This window comes from Lithobates pipiens, unplaced genomic scaffold (assembly GCF_037356315.1).
Source record: "Lithobates pipiens isolate NorthernLeopardFrog02 unplaced genomic scaffold, aLitPip1_a1.2 Scaffold_23, whole genome shotgun sequence".
In the NCBI taxonomy this organism is placed as follows: domain Eukaryota; kingdom Metazoa; phylum Chordata; class Amphibia; order Anura; family Ranidae; genus Lithobates; species Lithobates pipiens.
Window position 1 is genome coordinate 330,794,097 of NW_027507785.1, and position 14,540 is coordinate 330,808,636.

At 48.0% G+C, this 14,540-nt stretch overlaps 1 protein-coding gene across 1 annotated transcript in view; it reads left to right on the forward strand.

The window, feature by feature from the left end:
• The window catches only part of LOC143926699 (actin-binding protein IPP-like), a gene marked incomplete in the record, with an annotated part of 24,967 nt that extends 13,547 nt beyond the window's left edge, over nucleotides 1-11,420 (forward strand). Inside the window, 2 exon segments of the mRNA XM_077450708.1 lie at nucleotides 4,752-4,984; nucleotides 10,217-11,420. Coding sequence (XP_077306834.1) covers nucleotides 4,752-4,984; nucleotides 10,217-10,441 — 458 coding nt within the window.
• Between the last annotated feature and the right edge of the window lie 3,120 nt (nucleotides 11,421-14,540).

A 14,540-nucleotide genomic window follows, 5' to 3' on the forward strand; every position in this document is an offset into this window, starting at 1 on the left:
AAAACATGACTTGTAGTAGTTGGTGGCAAAACCCTTGTTGGCAATCCCAGAGGTCAGACGTTTCTTGTAGTTGGCCTCCAGGTTCGCACACATCTCAGGAGGGGTTTTGTCCTCTTTGCAGATCCTCTCCAAGTCATTGAGGTTTCCAGGCCGATGTTTTGGTAACTCGAACCTTCAGCTCCCTCCACATCATTTCTATGAGATTAAGGTCTGGAGACTGGCTGGGCCACTCAGGACCTTTAATGTGCTTCTTCTTGAGCCACTCCTTTGTTGCCTTGGCCGTGTGTTTTGGGTCATTCTCATGCTGGAATACCCATCCATGACCTGTTTTCAATGCCCTGGTTGAGGGAAGGAGGTTCTCACCCAAGATTTGATGGTACATGGGCCCCGTCCATCGTCCCTTTGACGCGGTGAATTGGTCCTGTTCCCTTAGCAGAAAAACACCCAAACCATAATGTTTCCACCTCCATGTATGACGGTGGGGGATGGTGTTCTTGGGGTCATAGGTCCTCCATGTATGACGGTGGGGGATGGTGTTCTTGGGGTCATAGGTCCTCCATGTATGACGGTGGGGGATGGTGTTCTTGGGGTCATAGGTCCTCCATGTATGACGGTGGGGGATGGTGTTCTTGGGGTCATAGGTCCTCCATGTATGACGGTGGGGGATGGTGTTCTTGGGGTCATAGGTCCTCCATGTATGACGGTGGGGGATGGTGTTCTTGGGGTCATAGGTCCTCCATGTATGACGGTGGGGGATGGTGTTCTTGGGGTCATAGGTCCTCCATGTATGACGGTGGGGGATGGTGTTCTTGGGGTCATAGGTCCTCCATGTATGACGGTGGGGGATGGTGTTCTTGGGGTCATAGGTCCTCCATGTATGACGGTGGGGGATGGTGTTCTTGGGGTCATAGGTCCTCCATGTATGACGGTGGGGGATGGTGTTCTTGGGGTCATAGGTCCTCCATGTATGACAGTGGGGGATGGTGTTCTTGGGGTCATAGGTCCTCCATGGTTGATGGTGGGGGATGGTGTTCTTGGGGTCATAGGTCTTCCATGTATGACGGGGGGGATGGTGTTCTTGGGGTCATAGGTCCTCCATGGTTGATGGTGGGGGGATGGTGTTCTTGGGGTCATAGGTCCTCCATGTATGACGGGGGGGATGGTGTTCTTGGGGTCATAGGTCCTCCATGTATGACGGTGGGGGATGGTGTTCTTGGGGTCATAGGTCCTCCATGTATGACGGTGGGGGATGGTGTTCTTGGGGTCATAGGTCCTCCATGTATGACGGTGGGGGATGGTGTTCTTGGGGTCATAGGTCCTCCATGTATGACGGTGGGGGATGGTGTTCTTGGGGTCATAGGTCCTCCATGTATGACGGTGGGGGATGGTGTTCTTGGGGTCATAGGTCCTCCATGTATGACGGTGGGGGATGGTGTTCTTGGGGTCATAGGTCCTCCATGTATGACAGTGGGGGATGGTGTTCTTGGGGTCATAGGTCCTCCATGGTTGATGGTGGGGGATGGTGTTCTTGGGGTCATAGGTCTTCCATGTATGACGGGGGGGATGGTGTTCTTGGGGTCATAGGTCCTCCATGGTTGATGGTGGGGGGATGGTGTTCTTGGGGTCATAGGTCCTCCATGTATGACGGTGGGGGATGGTGTTCTTGGGGTCATAGGTCCTCCATGTATGACAGTGGGGGATGGTGTTCTTGGGGTCATAGGTCCTCCATGGTTGATGGTGGGGGGATGGTGTTCTTGGGGTCATAGGTCCTCCATGTATGACGGGGGGGATGGTGTTCTTGGGGTCATAGGTCCTCCATGTATGACGGTGGGGGATGGTGTTCTTGGGGTCATAGGTCCTCCATGTATGACAGTGGGGGATGGTGTTCTTGGGGTCATAGGTCCTCCATGTATGACGGTGGGGGATGGTGTTCTTGGGGTCATAGGTCCTCCATGTATGACGGTGGGGGATGGTGTTCTTGGGGTCATAGGTCCTCCATGTATGACGGTGGGGGATGGTGTTCTTGGGGTCATAGGTCCTCCATGTATGACGGTGGGGGATGGTGTTCTTGGGGTCATAGGTCCTCCATGTATGACAGTGGGGGATGGTGTTCTTGGGGTCATAGGTCCTCCACGGTTGATGGTGGGGGGATGGTGTTCTTGGGGTCATAGGTCCTCCATGTATGACGGGGGGGATGGTGTTCTTGGGGTCATAGGTCCTCCATGGTTGATGGTGGGGGATGGTGTTCTTGGGGTCATAGGTCCTCCATGTATGACGGGGGGGATGGTGTTCTTGGGGTCATAGGTCCTCCATGGTTGATGGTGGGGGATGGTGTTCTTGGGGTCATAGGTCCTCCATGTATGACGGGGGGATGGTGTTCTTGGGGTCATAGGTCCTCCATGGTTGATGGTGGGGGATGGTGTTCTTGGGGTCATAGGTCCTCCATGTATGACGGGGGGGATGGTGTTCTTGGGGTCATAGGTCCTCCATGGTTGATGGTGGGGGATGGTGTTCTTGGGGTCATAGGTCCTCCATGTATGACGGGGGGATGGTGTTCTTGGGGTCATAGGTCCTCCATGGTTGATGGTGGGGGATGGTGTTCTTGGGGTCATAGGTCCTCCATGTATGACGGGGGGGATGGTGTTCTTGGGGTCATAGGTCCTCCATGGTTGATGGTGGGGGATGGTGTTCTTGGGGTCATAGGTCCTCCATGTATGACGGGGGGGATGGTGTTCTTGGGGTCATAGGTCCTCCATGGTTGATGGTGGGGGATGGTGTTCTTGGGGTCATAGGCAGCATTCTTCCTCCTCCTCCTCCAAACACGGCGAGTTGAGTTGATGCCAAAGAATTTGATTTTGGTCTCCTCTGACCACAACACTTTCCCCGGTTCTCCTCTCAATCATTCAGATGATCATTAGAAAACTTCAGATGGACCTGTACATGGGCTTTCCTGAGCGGGGGACATTGAGGGCACTGCAGGATTTCAGTCCCTCGCGGTGTAGTGTGTTACTGATTGTTTTCTTGGTGACTATGGTCCCAGCTGAGATCATTGACAAGATTCTCCCGTGTAGTTCTGGGCGGATTCCTCACCGTTCTCATCATCATTGAAACTCCACGAGGTGAGATCTTCCATGGAGCCCCAGACTGAGGGAGACTGACCGTTATTTTGTGTTCTTCCATTTGCCAATAATCGCACCAACCGTTGTCACCCTCTCACCAAGCTGCTCGGCGATGGTCTTGTAGCCCATTCCAGCCTTGTGTAGATCTACAATCTTCTCCCCGACATCCTTGGACAGCTCTTTGGCCTTGGCCATGGTGGAGAGATTGGAATCTGATTGATTGCTTCTGTGGATGGGTGTCTTTTATACAGGTAACAAGCTGAGATTAGGAGCACTCCCTTTAAGAGTGCTCCTAATCTCAGCTTGTTACCTGTATAGAAGACACCCGGGGAGTCAAGAAATCTTGCTGATTGATAAGGGATAAAATACTTATTTTCACTCATTAAAATGCAAATCCATTTATAACTTTTATAAAATGTGTTTTTTTTTTTTTAGCTATTGTTGTTATTCTGTCTCTCACTGATAAAATAAAACAACCATTAAAATTATAGACCGATCATTTCTTCGTCAGTGGGAAAACTTACAAAATCAGCAGGGGGTCAAATACTTTTTCCCCCTTCACTGTACCTGTGCCGTGAATGGCGGCTCCTACGCACATGAGCGGGAGTGATGTCATTGCGGCTACGGCCTCTCGCAGAGCTGGACCCCGGGAACAAAGAAGAAAGACTGGGTGAACATGGAAGCAGCCTCCAGCATTGACAGTGCATCGCTGGAGGGCGTAGTTTTCAGGTAAATTTCACATAATGTGGTGCCACTGGTGGACACAGCTGACAGATCAGTGTACTGTGTCCCGCTGCCAGTACCATGTGATCACTGTGACCAATCACAGCAGATCACATGACAATTGTAAACAATGAATGCCTTTGATTCATACCATTCATTGTGTTGCTAGTTGTGATTGGTCACAATTAAAACGCATGGTACAGACAGTGCTGGTCACAGCCCATTTGTAGCATGTGATTGGCCACAGGTAATCACATGCTACAGATGGGCTGTGACCAGCACTGTCTGTACCATGTGATTTACTGTGACCAATCACAACTAGCAACACAATTGTACACAATGAATGGTATGAATCGAAGGCATTCATTGTTTACAATTGTCATGTGATCTGCTGTGATTGGTCACAGAGATCACATGGTACTGGCAGCGGCACAGTACACTGATCTGTCATCAGCTGTGTCCACCAGTGGCTTATTCGGGGAGAAGGTCAAATGCGTCCCACCCAGAAGGACAAAGGTCATCAAGGAAGTGGTTAATGGCCACGGTTTTGGGTTGGGTTGTCCATCAAGCTCATATAGATGGCCGGGTGTCCACGACCGTTGAGCTATGTAGGGTCGCAAGGTACGAAAGAAGACACAATTGTGAAACTTTACAGCCGTTCAGTGATCTTTTATTAAAGTTTTGTTATTTCATGGACAATTTTAATGACCAGAATTTGTCAGGACAGGAAGTAGGATCGGGATGACAGCCCTGGATCTTGTATCTTTAACAAGTGGTAGCTCCTATGTTCCTCTCCTGACAGGTGCTCTTTAATCAGTTACTTCCTCTTCCTCAATCACTTCCTCTTTTGTACATTTATTTGACTCCCTTTCATGAAAGGAACATCTCTTTTATTTTTTATTTTTTTAGGGTTGATCTATGTGGTCGGTGGGATGAGCCAAGAGGGACTAGAATTGTCTGCAGTCGAGGTGTACGACCCAATTTCCAGGCGCTGGACCTCGCTGCCACCCATGGCCACCCGCAGGGCATATCTGGGCGTAGCCTGCTTGAATGACTGCTTGTACGTGGTGGGCGGATGGAACGAGGCGCAGGACGCATTGAACACTGTGGAAAGATACTCTTTTTGAAGAGGTATTTAAATTGTGTGTAGCGTTCAGTCATCAGAAAAGGGCCGACCTGCCGCCAAACGTCCTGGGGGGGGGGGGGGGGGGTGGTTAATTTTGTCAAAATTTCCCTATTGCCCATTAATAATTAATAGGACACAGCCAGGATAGTAAGAAACCCAGGGTTATACTGCCACCTACAGGAGAAATGGAAAATTAGCATTTGGCTCCTCTTCCTCTTTCTTCCTCCCTCCTCCCAAAAAAAAAAAAAAAAAAAGCGTCTCCATTCACACTGGAGCGGTGCACTGGCAGGGCGCCACAAATAGTCCTGCCAGCAGCTTTAAATCGACGGGGCAGCGGCATTTTGCGGGTGCATTTAACCCGTTTTCAGCTGCCGCAAAAAAAGACGGTAAATCGGCACTGAAAATAGCGCATCTTTAACCGCTGACGCCCTAGGCGGCACAGTGTGAAAGGGCTCTTGGGACAGATACTGGAAATTCTGGAGGTCCTTTCAGTTAGGTAACAACTGAATGTTTGTTTTGTAGTTGTCTATTTAAAGCGGGAGTCCGCCGTTTTTTTTTTTTTTTTTTTTTTTTTTTTAAAAGCCAGCAGCCACAAATACTGCAGCTGCTGACTTTTAAAATAGTCACACTTACCTGCCCAGCGCGCCCGCGATGTCGGCACCCGAAGCCGATCTCTCGATCGTGTCTCGGGTGCTGCCGCCGCCATCTTGGGTATGGGAATCAGGAAGTGGAGCCTTGCGGCTTCATTTCCCGGGTTCCCTACTGCGCATGCGCGAGTCGCGCTGTGCAATAAGGACGGTCCCCGCTGTCTCTGGGATCCGTGTGTTTCCCAGCAGGCAGCGGGGGACCTTTGGAAAGGGGCGTAGATTCTGCGGAAAGGGGCGTACCTTCTGCAGAATCTACGCCGGAAGTGGGTGCAGATACCTGTGCTGTACAGGTATCTGCACCCCCCCCCCCCCTGAAAGGTGCTAATTGTGGCGCCGGAGGGGGGGAGGATTCCAATGAGCGGAAGCTCCACTTTAGGGTGGACCTCCGCTTTAATACAGGAATCCACTTTCAGGTCTGGCCAGTGCACATTCCTAGTGGAGTTATTGGGGGCAGAGCTTTGGCAGTTGGTCTGTCCTCATCTCTGAAGATTTCTCTATTGTTCTTTTTAACTTTCAGACCGGACCATTTTGCTGGTCAAAGACCAGACCCATTTTTGCGATTCGGCACTGCGTCGCTTTAACTGACAATTGCGCGGTCGTGCGACGTGGCTCCCAAACAAAATTGACGTCCTTTTTTTTCCCCACAAATAGAGCTTTCTTTTGGTGGTATTTGATCACCTCTGCGGTTTTTATTTTTTGCGCTATAACCAAAAATAGAGCGACAATTTTGAAAAAAACGCATTATTTTTTACTTTTTGTTATAATAAATATCCCCCAAAAATATATAAAAAAACATTTTTTTCCCTCAGTTTAGGCCGATACGTATTCTTCTACATATTTTTGGTAAAAAAAAATCGCAATAAGCGATTATTGATTGGTTTGCGCAAAAGTTATAGCGTTTACAAAATAGGGATAGTTTTATAGCATTTTTATTTAATAATTTTTTATTATTATTTTTTTTACTAGTAATGGCGGCGATCTGCGATTTTTATTGTCACTGCGACATTGTGGGGGACCCATCGGACATTTTTGACACATTTTTGGGACCATTGTCATTTATACAGCAATCACTGCTATATAAATGCAGTGATTCCTGTGTAAATGACACTAGCAGTGAAGGGGTTAACCAGTGGGTGGCAGTGTAGGGGTTAAGTGTTCCTAGGGGTGTGTTACTAACTGTGGGGGGGTTGGGCTTTCATTTAGTAAACACTGATCTCTGCTCCAATCACATGGAGCAGAGATCAGCGTCACTAGTTGCTAGGCAGAATGGAGAAATGTTGTTTACACGGCATTTCCTCCATTCGGCCGCTCCGTGAGACGATCGCGGGGATGCCCGCGGCGATCGAGTCCGCGGGTCCCGCGACCGGACTCACGGGGGTCCCGACCAGCGCGGGAGCGCGCCGCCGGCGGCGCGCTCCCGATGGCAGGGCGGCATTGAATATTGGACGTACCTGTACGCCAATATGCCTGCCCATGCCATTCTGTCGACGTACATCGTCGTGCGCTGGTCGGGAAGTGGTTAAAGGACACAGCTTGATAGTAAGAGAAACCTATGGTTATACTGCCACCTGCAGGAGAAATGGACAACAGCACATAGAAAACTGATGGCCGGCACCACTTGAGTCTGTAACCCAGTATACATGGGAATTCCTAGAGGAGATATCGGGAGCAGAGCTGTGGCGGTTGGTCTGTCCCCCCGTCTCTGAAGACTCACTTGTTGTGTTTTGTAGCCGGTTGTCCTGTGTTGGGAATTCTTCCTTTTTTATTGTACCTAAGGGGGGCAGACAGTGTGGGGGAGGCCACATTCATTGGAGGAGGTTAGTACGGACCTGCGGAGACAGTGCCACAGATTATTATAAGGGGGTTGTTTTTTTTTTTAAATAACAGATAACAGTGGATTTTAAGCACTTACAGTGGGGGAAAATTTATGATTTGCTCTTCTGCAGATTGTGTAAGTTTTGCCCACTTACAAAGAAATGAAGGGTCTATAATTTTTATCACAGGTGTATTTTATATGATAGAGACAGAATATCAACCAAAACTCCAGAAAAAACACACATTACAAATGTTATAAATGGAGTTGCAGTTCAGTGAGTAAAATAAGTATTTGATCCCCAAGCAAAACATGACTTAGTAGTTGGTGGAGAAACCCTTGTTGGTGATCACAGAGGTCAGACGTTTCTTGTAGGTGGTGATGAGGTTTGCACACATCTCAGGAGGGATTTTGCTCCTCTCTTGTTTACAGATCTCCTCTAAATCCTTGAGGTTTCTTGGCTGTCGTCCGGCAACTCGAAGTTTCATTTCCCTCCATAAATTTTCTATAGGATTAAGGTCTGGAGACTGGCTAGGCAACTCCATGACCTTAATGTGCTTCTTCTTGAGCCACTCCTTTTGTTGCCTTGGCGGTATGTTTTGGGTCATTGTCATGCTGGAGGACCCGTCCACGACCCATCTTCAGTGTTCTGGATGAGGGAAGAAGATTCAAAGGATTTGTTTTTTGTTTTATTTCAAATGAATTATTGAGATTTAAGATGCAGAGATATCAGACAACGGATACAATAGGTGACATGAAATGTACATTCTAGAAGTCCGAGCAATCCATAATAACAACAATCAGGAAGGACCACTAAGAGAAGGGTATTGAAGAGGGGGGGAGGGGGAGTACAAGGGTCACAAACATTCTAATTGTGAAACCATTTGTTACTAAAGCATTAGTTTTGTGTTTTTTCTGGATTTTCGGTTGATATTCTGTCTCTATCATTTAACCACTTGCTTACCGGGCACTTAAACCCCCCTTCCTGCCCAGACCAATTTTCAGCTTTCTGCGCTGACGCACTTTGAATGACAATTGCGCGGTCGTGCAACACTGTACCCAAATTACATTTTTATCATTTCCTTCAAACAAATGGAGCTTTCTTTTTGGTGGTATTTAAAGCGGAGTTCCACCCTAAAGTGGAACATCCACTCATTGGAACCCCCCCCCCCCCCCCCATCCGGTGCCACAGTTGGCACCTTTCAGGGGGGGGAGGGGGGTGCAGATACCTGTCTAAGACAGGTATTTGCACCCACTTCTGGGCATAGACTCCCACGGGGGTCTATGCCTCTTCCTGTCCCGGCGCACTGTCTCCTGAGACACACACGGGTCCCAGAGACAGCGCAAAACATTTCCATTGCACTGCGCGACTCGCGCATGCGCAGTAGGGAACCGGGAAGTGAAGCCGCAGCGCTTCACTTCCTGATTCCCTCACCTAGAATAGTGACGGCAGCAGCCAAGAGCCGAGCGATTGCTCAGCCTCGGCTGCCGACATCGCTGGACCCCGGGACAGGTGAGTGTCCATTTATTAAAAATTCAGCAGCTGTAGTATTTATAGCTGCTGGCTTTTAATATTTTTTTTTTCCCGGGTGGAATCCCTCTTTAATCACAGCTGGGGTTTTTATTTTTTGCTAAACAAACAAACAAAAAAATGGAAAATTGGTATTTTTTCTCCTTCATTGATATGCGCTGATGAGGCAGCACTGGTGGGCGGCACTGATGGGCACAGATAAAACGGCATAGATAAGGTGGCACGTGGCACTGGTAAGCGACACTGATGGGCACTGGTAAGCGACACTGATGGGCACTGGTAAGCGACACTGATGGGCACTGGTAGGTGGCACTGGTAGGTGACACTGATGGGCACTGGTAGGTGACACTGATGGGCACTGGTAGGTGACACTGATGGGCACTGGTAGGTGACACTGATGGGCACTGGTAAGCGACACTGGGCACTGGTAGGTGGCACTGGTAAGCGACACTGATGGGCACTGGTAAGCGACACTGATGGGCACTAGTAGGTGACACTGATGGGCACTGGTAGGTGACACTGTGCACTGGTAGGTGACACTGATGGGCACTGGTAGGCGACACTGATGGGCAGCACTTTTGATGAGGCACTGATTTTGTTTGTTCCCAATGAAAATGATCTGATTTAAAAAACGATGAGGCACTGATGGGTGGCACTGATGTGCACTGGTAGGCACAGATGAGCTGGCAGCAGCTGACCTTGATGGGGACCAATGTCCCTCTGACAGCCGCCGGGGATCGCCTTTTTTTTTCTCTCTCCTCGTGCTGTCAGCATGAAGAGAAAAAATGGCCATTTACCGGCTCTGTTTACATCACATGATAAGCTGTCGGCTGACTGCTGATCACCTGGTAAGGGGTCGGGATTGACCCCCTTCTCCGATCTGTGATCAGCCGAATCTCATAGGCTCGCTGATCACAGAGCATGCTGCACGTGCCCTGCAGGGGGCGCACAGGCTGCTCGTCGCGGGAGGACATCTATGGACGCCCTCCCGGAAAAGCAGGTCCGCGCTGTAGCCGCCATTCGGCTATGGCGCGGATCTGAAGAAGTTAAAACACACCTATGATGATAAAAATGATAGACCCGTCATTGATTTGGAAGTGGCCAAACTTACCCAATCTGCAGGGGAGCAAAACAAATGATTTTCCCCGCTGACTTTTCTTACCTGACCTTTTTTATAATATCTAAATTCCCACCTGACAGATGGAACGATATCGGACAGACTGATTGTTCTCACGTTTTTGTATTTCTCGGCTGTAGGAGCTGTGGGCAGAGGTGGCACCGATGAAGTTTCCCCGGGCCGGCGTATCGGTGGTCAGCGTGAACGGACTGCTCTACGCGGCTGGCGGCCGGGCCATCCTCCACAATTTCTCCGCCCCGGTGACTTCGGACTCGGTTGAAGTTTACAACCCGCACACGGACACCTGGACTGAGATCGGCGGCATGATCACCAGCCGCTGCGAGGGCAGCCTGGCCGTTTTGTGATGCCCACCGTGCCGTTTATTTTTTGGGAGACTACGTGGCTGTGATCGTGGGCCAGATAACGCCAACTGCAGAAAATGGTCAGATGTACAGCGAGATTGGAGGCAGCTGCTGATTGGGGCAAGTTTTGGTCTTGTTACTCCAGTTTCCCTTATTGAGGATGGCGGCGCCGGGACCCGAGAGCCGAGGGACGGGTCAGACTCAGGCGGCCGACATCGCGGGCGCCCTGGAAAGGTAAGTGTCCTTATTAAAAATCAGCAGCTTTTTTTTTTTTTTTTTTTTTTTTTAGCTGCTGACTTTAAAAAAAAATAATAATTCCCCGCTGGAACACCCCTTTAAGGTCCCCTTGGCCTCACTTTGTAGGTTGGCGCCCTTCATGCGATCGCCCTCATTCTGGCAGCGGCGTGGTCCGGTGGGGTCAGCACCGAGGACACATTTTCAGTGTGATTTGTTCGGCAGGGAAGGTTCCGTACCTGAAACTCCATAGATAAATTTCAGGATTTGGGTCACCGATGCGTTTTGAAAATGCATTTCGGTGCCTAAATGACGTAGAACATTTCTGCTGATTTAAAAAAAAAAAAATGTTTTTATGAACGGATTATTGGTATAAATGGGCCTCCAATAGTTCCAGCCTCCAGCAGGATATGGGGGGGGGGGGGGGGTCGCTGCTCCCTCCGGCTCTTTGGGGGGGGAAGATCTGACAATTTGTATATCATTTGCTGGAAGATCGGCATTTAACCCCAGCATGACCCCAAGAAAAAAAAACCCGATACGGATCACTTGCTGCCTCCGGAGACCGGCTCGGCCGTCATGGGACTTCCAGGGCAATGTTACACGACGACGATTGAATTATCAGATGTAGTTTTATTTATTGGAATTGGAGGTGGAAAAATATCTCTTTTGAATGGAGAACCCGGACACTTTATAACCCGGACACTTTATATTGTGATGAGATTTTGTAATAAAGGTTATATGACAATGACTCCGGACTGGTGTATGTGCGCAGCCGGGATGATGATAAACTGTAATTGTGGTGTAATTCCGCACCATCGATCGATGACAAACTCCTCCCCCCAACATGGAAAGGTGTGAATGGGCCCTGACTGTTTTAATGAATGGATGAGTGGTATGAATGGGCCTCTTCCTGTACAGTATATCTGTCTTTAGTTCTGTTTTAACACTGATATCCAAATGCACCGATAACATAAATCCCATATACGGGATCTGGTTTCCCTGCGGCACCATGAAGTGCTCTAGAATTTCCTGCTAGAGGCCGGCGCTGACTTTGGACTTGTTGGATTAATGCCAGCAGGCGACACGGATCCCCCAAATCATCACGGACCGTCGAAACTTCACACCGGACCTCGTGCAACTCGGATTCTGTGTCTCCCCCGCTCCTCCTCCAGACTCTGGGACCGCGATTTCCAAAATTTTTGCACAGTCGGTGATGATTTGGGGAGAAATCCAGAGCACTTCATGCTTCCCTCTGCTGACCAGCTTTATGGAGATGCTGATTTCATTTTCCAGCAGGACTCGGCACCTCCCACACTGCCAAAAACTACCAATACCTGGTCACGTGATCATGGGCTCACTGTGCTTGATTGGCTAGCAAAGTCGCCTGACCCAAACCCCATAGAGAATCTGTGGGATATTATCAGGAGGAAGATGAGACACCAGACCCAACAATGCCGACGAGGTGAAGGCCGCTATCAAAGCAACCTGGGCTTCCATAACACCTCAGTGGTGCCGCAGGCTGATCTCCTCCATGCCACGCCGCATTGATGCCGTAATTCATGCAAAAGGAGCCCCAACCAACACATCACCCAGTCCATACCAGTATAGACCCTAACCCATTACCCAGTCCATACCAGTATAGATCTTAACCCATTACCCAGTCCATACCAGTATAGATCCCAACACATTACCCAGTCTGTACCAGTATAGATCCCAACACATTACCCAGTCTGTACCAGTATAGATCCCAACACATTACCCAGTCCGTACCAGTATAGATCCCAACACATTACCCAGTCTGTACCAGTATAGATCCCAACACATTACCCAGTCTGTACCAGTATAGATCCCAACACATTACCCAGTCCGTACCAGTATAGATCCCAACACATTACCCAGTCTGTACCAGTATAGATCCCAACAGATTACCCAGTCTGTACCAGTATAGATCCCAACACATTACCCAGTCCGTACCAGTATAGATCCCAACACATTACCCAGTCTGTACCAGTATAGATCCCAACACATTACCCAGTCTGTACCAGTATAGATCCCAACAGATTACCCAGTCTGTACCAGTATAGATCCCAACACATTACCCAGTCTGTACCAGTATAGATCCCAACACATTACCCAGACCATACCAGTATAGATCCCAACACATTACCCAGTCCGTACCAGTATAGATCCCAACACATTACCCAGTCCGTACCAGTATAGATCCCAACACATTACCCAGACCATACCAGTATAGATCCCAACACATTACCCAGTCCGTACCAGTATAGATCCCAACACATTACCCAGACCATACCAGTATAGATCCCAACACATTACCCAGTCTGTACCAGTATAGATCCCAACACATTACCCAGACCATACCAGTATAGATCCCAACACATTACCCAGTCTGTACCAGTATAGATCCCAACACATTACCCAGTCTGTACCAGTATAGATCCCAACACATTACCCAGACCATACCAGTATAGATCCAAACACATTACCCAGTCCGTACCAGTATAGATCCCAACACATTACCCAGTCCGTACCAGTATAGATCCCAACACATTGCCCAGTCCGTACCAGTATAGATCCCAACACATTGCCTAGTCCGTACCAGTATAGATCCCAACACATTACCCAGTCCGTACCAGTATAGATCCCAACACATTACCCAGTCCGTACCAGTATAGATCCCAACACATTACCCAGTCCGTACCAGTATAGATCCCAACACATTACCCAGTCCGTACCAGTATAGATCCCAACACATTACCCAGTCCGTACCAGTATAGATCCCAACACATTACCCAGTCTGTACCAGTATAGATCCCAACACATTACCCAGTCCGTACCAGTATACTGTATATCCTAGAAGGCTGGGAAGCTCCAAACAGATATTTTAACAGAGAAGTAACCAGTGCCCCTAGCAGCCACTAGTAAAGGAAGTAAAGGAGAAAAGAAATAAGCAAGACAGACTACAAGCAAACCGTATAGTTATAAACTAAAGTTAAGTAGTTGTCAAAAAATACCACTTAGAAGCATTAATCCAATACTAATTAATAGTCGACTGTAGCCCACTAAAATACACCGGCCACATAAAAAATGATACGGTACAGTACAGGGAGAAAAACCCTGGATAGTGGTACAAGCAGCGTATCTACAGTACTAGCAGGTATACAGGTGCAGCCAAAAATTTAAATGTGTGCAGAAATGCCATAAAATCGTAGGAAGTACATATATATATATATATATCTCACTATATCTCACTGATGTTAGCATATACACAATATAAGCAGGCTATTATACATATGCAAAACCATAGACCAAAAAAAAAAAACAGGAGTAATATAAGTAAAGAATAATAAATAATATTAAATAAATTATGATAAAAAGTGCAAAAAACACAAAGAATGTGCAAAACAACATCAGTCTCCAGCTCCACACATGATCACATAGAGAGAAAAAAAAAAAAAAAAAAAATATATATATATATATATATATATATATATATATATATATATATATATATATATATATATATATATATATATATATATAAAATAATACCAGAATACCAGTACGTGTGTTATAACTTAGTGCAAAAGTCCATAAAAGTTAATTGGTTAAACGTCCTTAAAGAATAATAATAAGTGAAGTCCACATCAGTTGATATAGCAGGGTAGTAGTATATACTATAAATCTTCAGACAGGTGTATTTTAAAGTGACTGGTGCTCAGACATATAGTTCAGGTGACTTCCGTGCCTCACCCCCTCAGCTCCCCACTCACCGGATCCCTATACCCACGAAGGGCGAGCAGGCCTGTATGTCTCAAGGTGCAGGAACTGGTTAGGCCACAGGGAA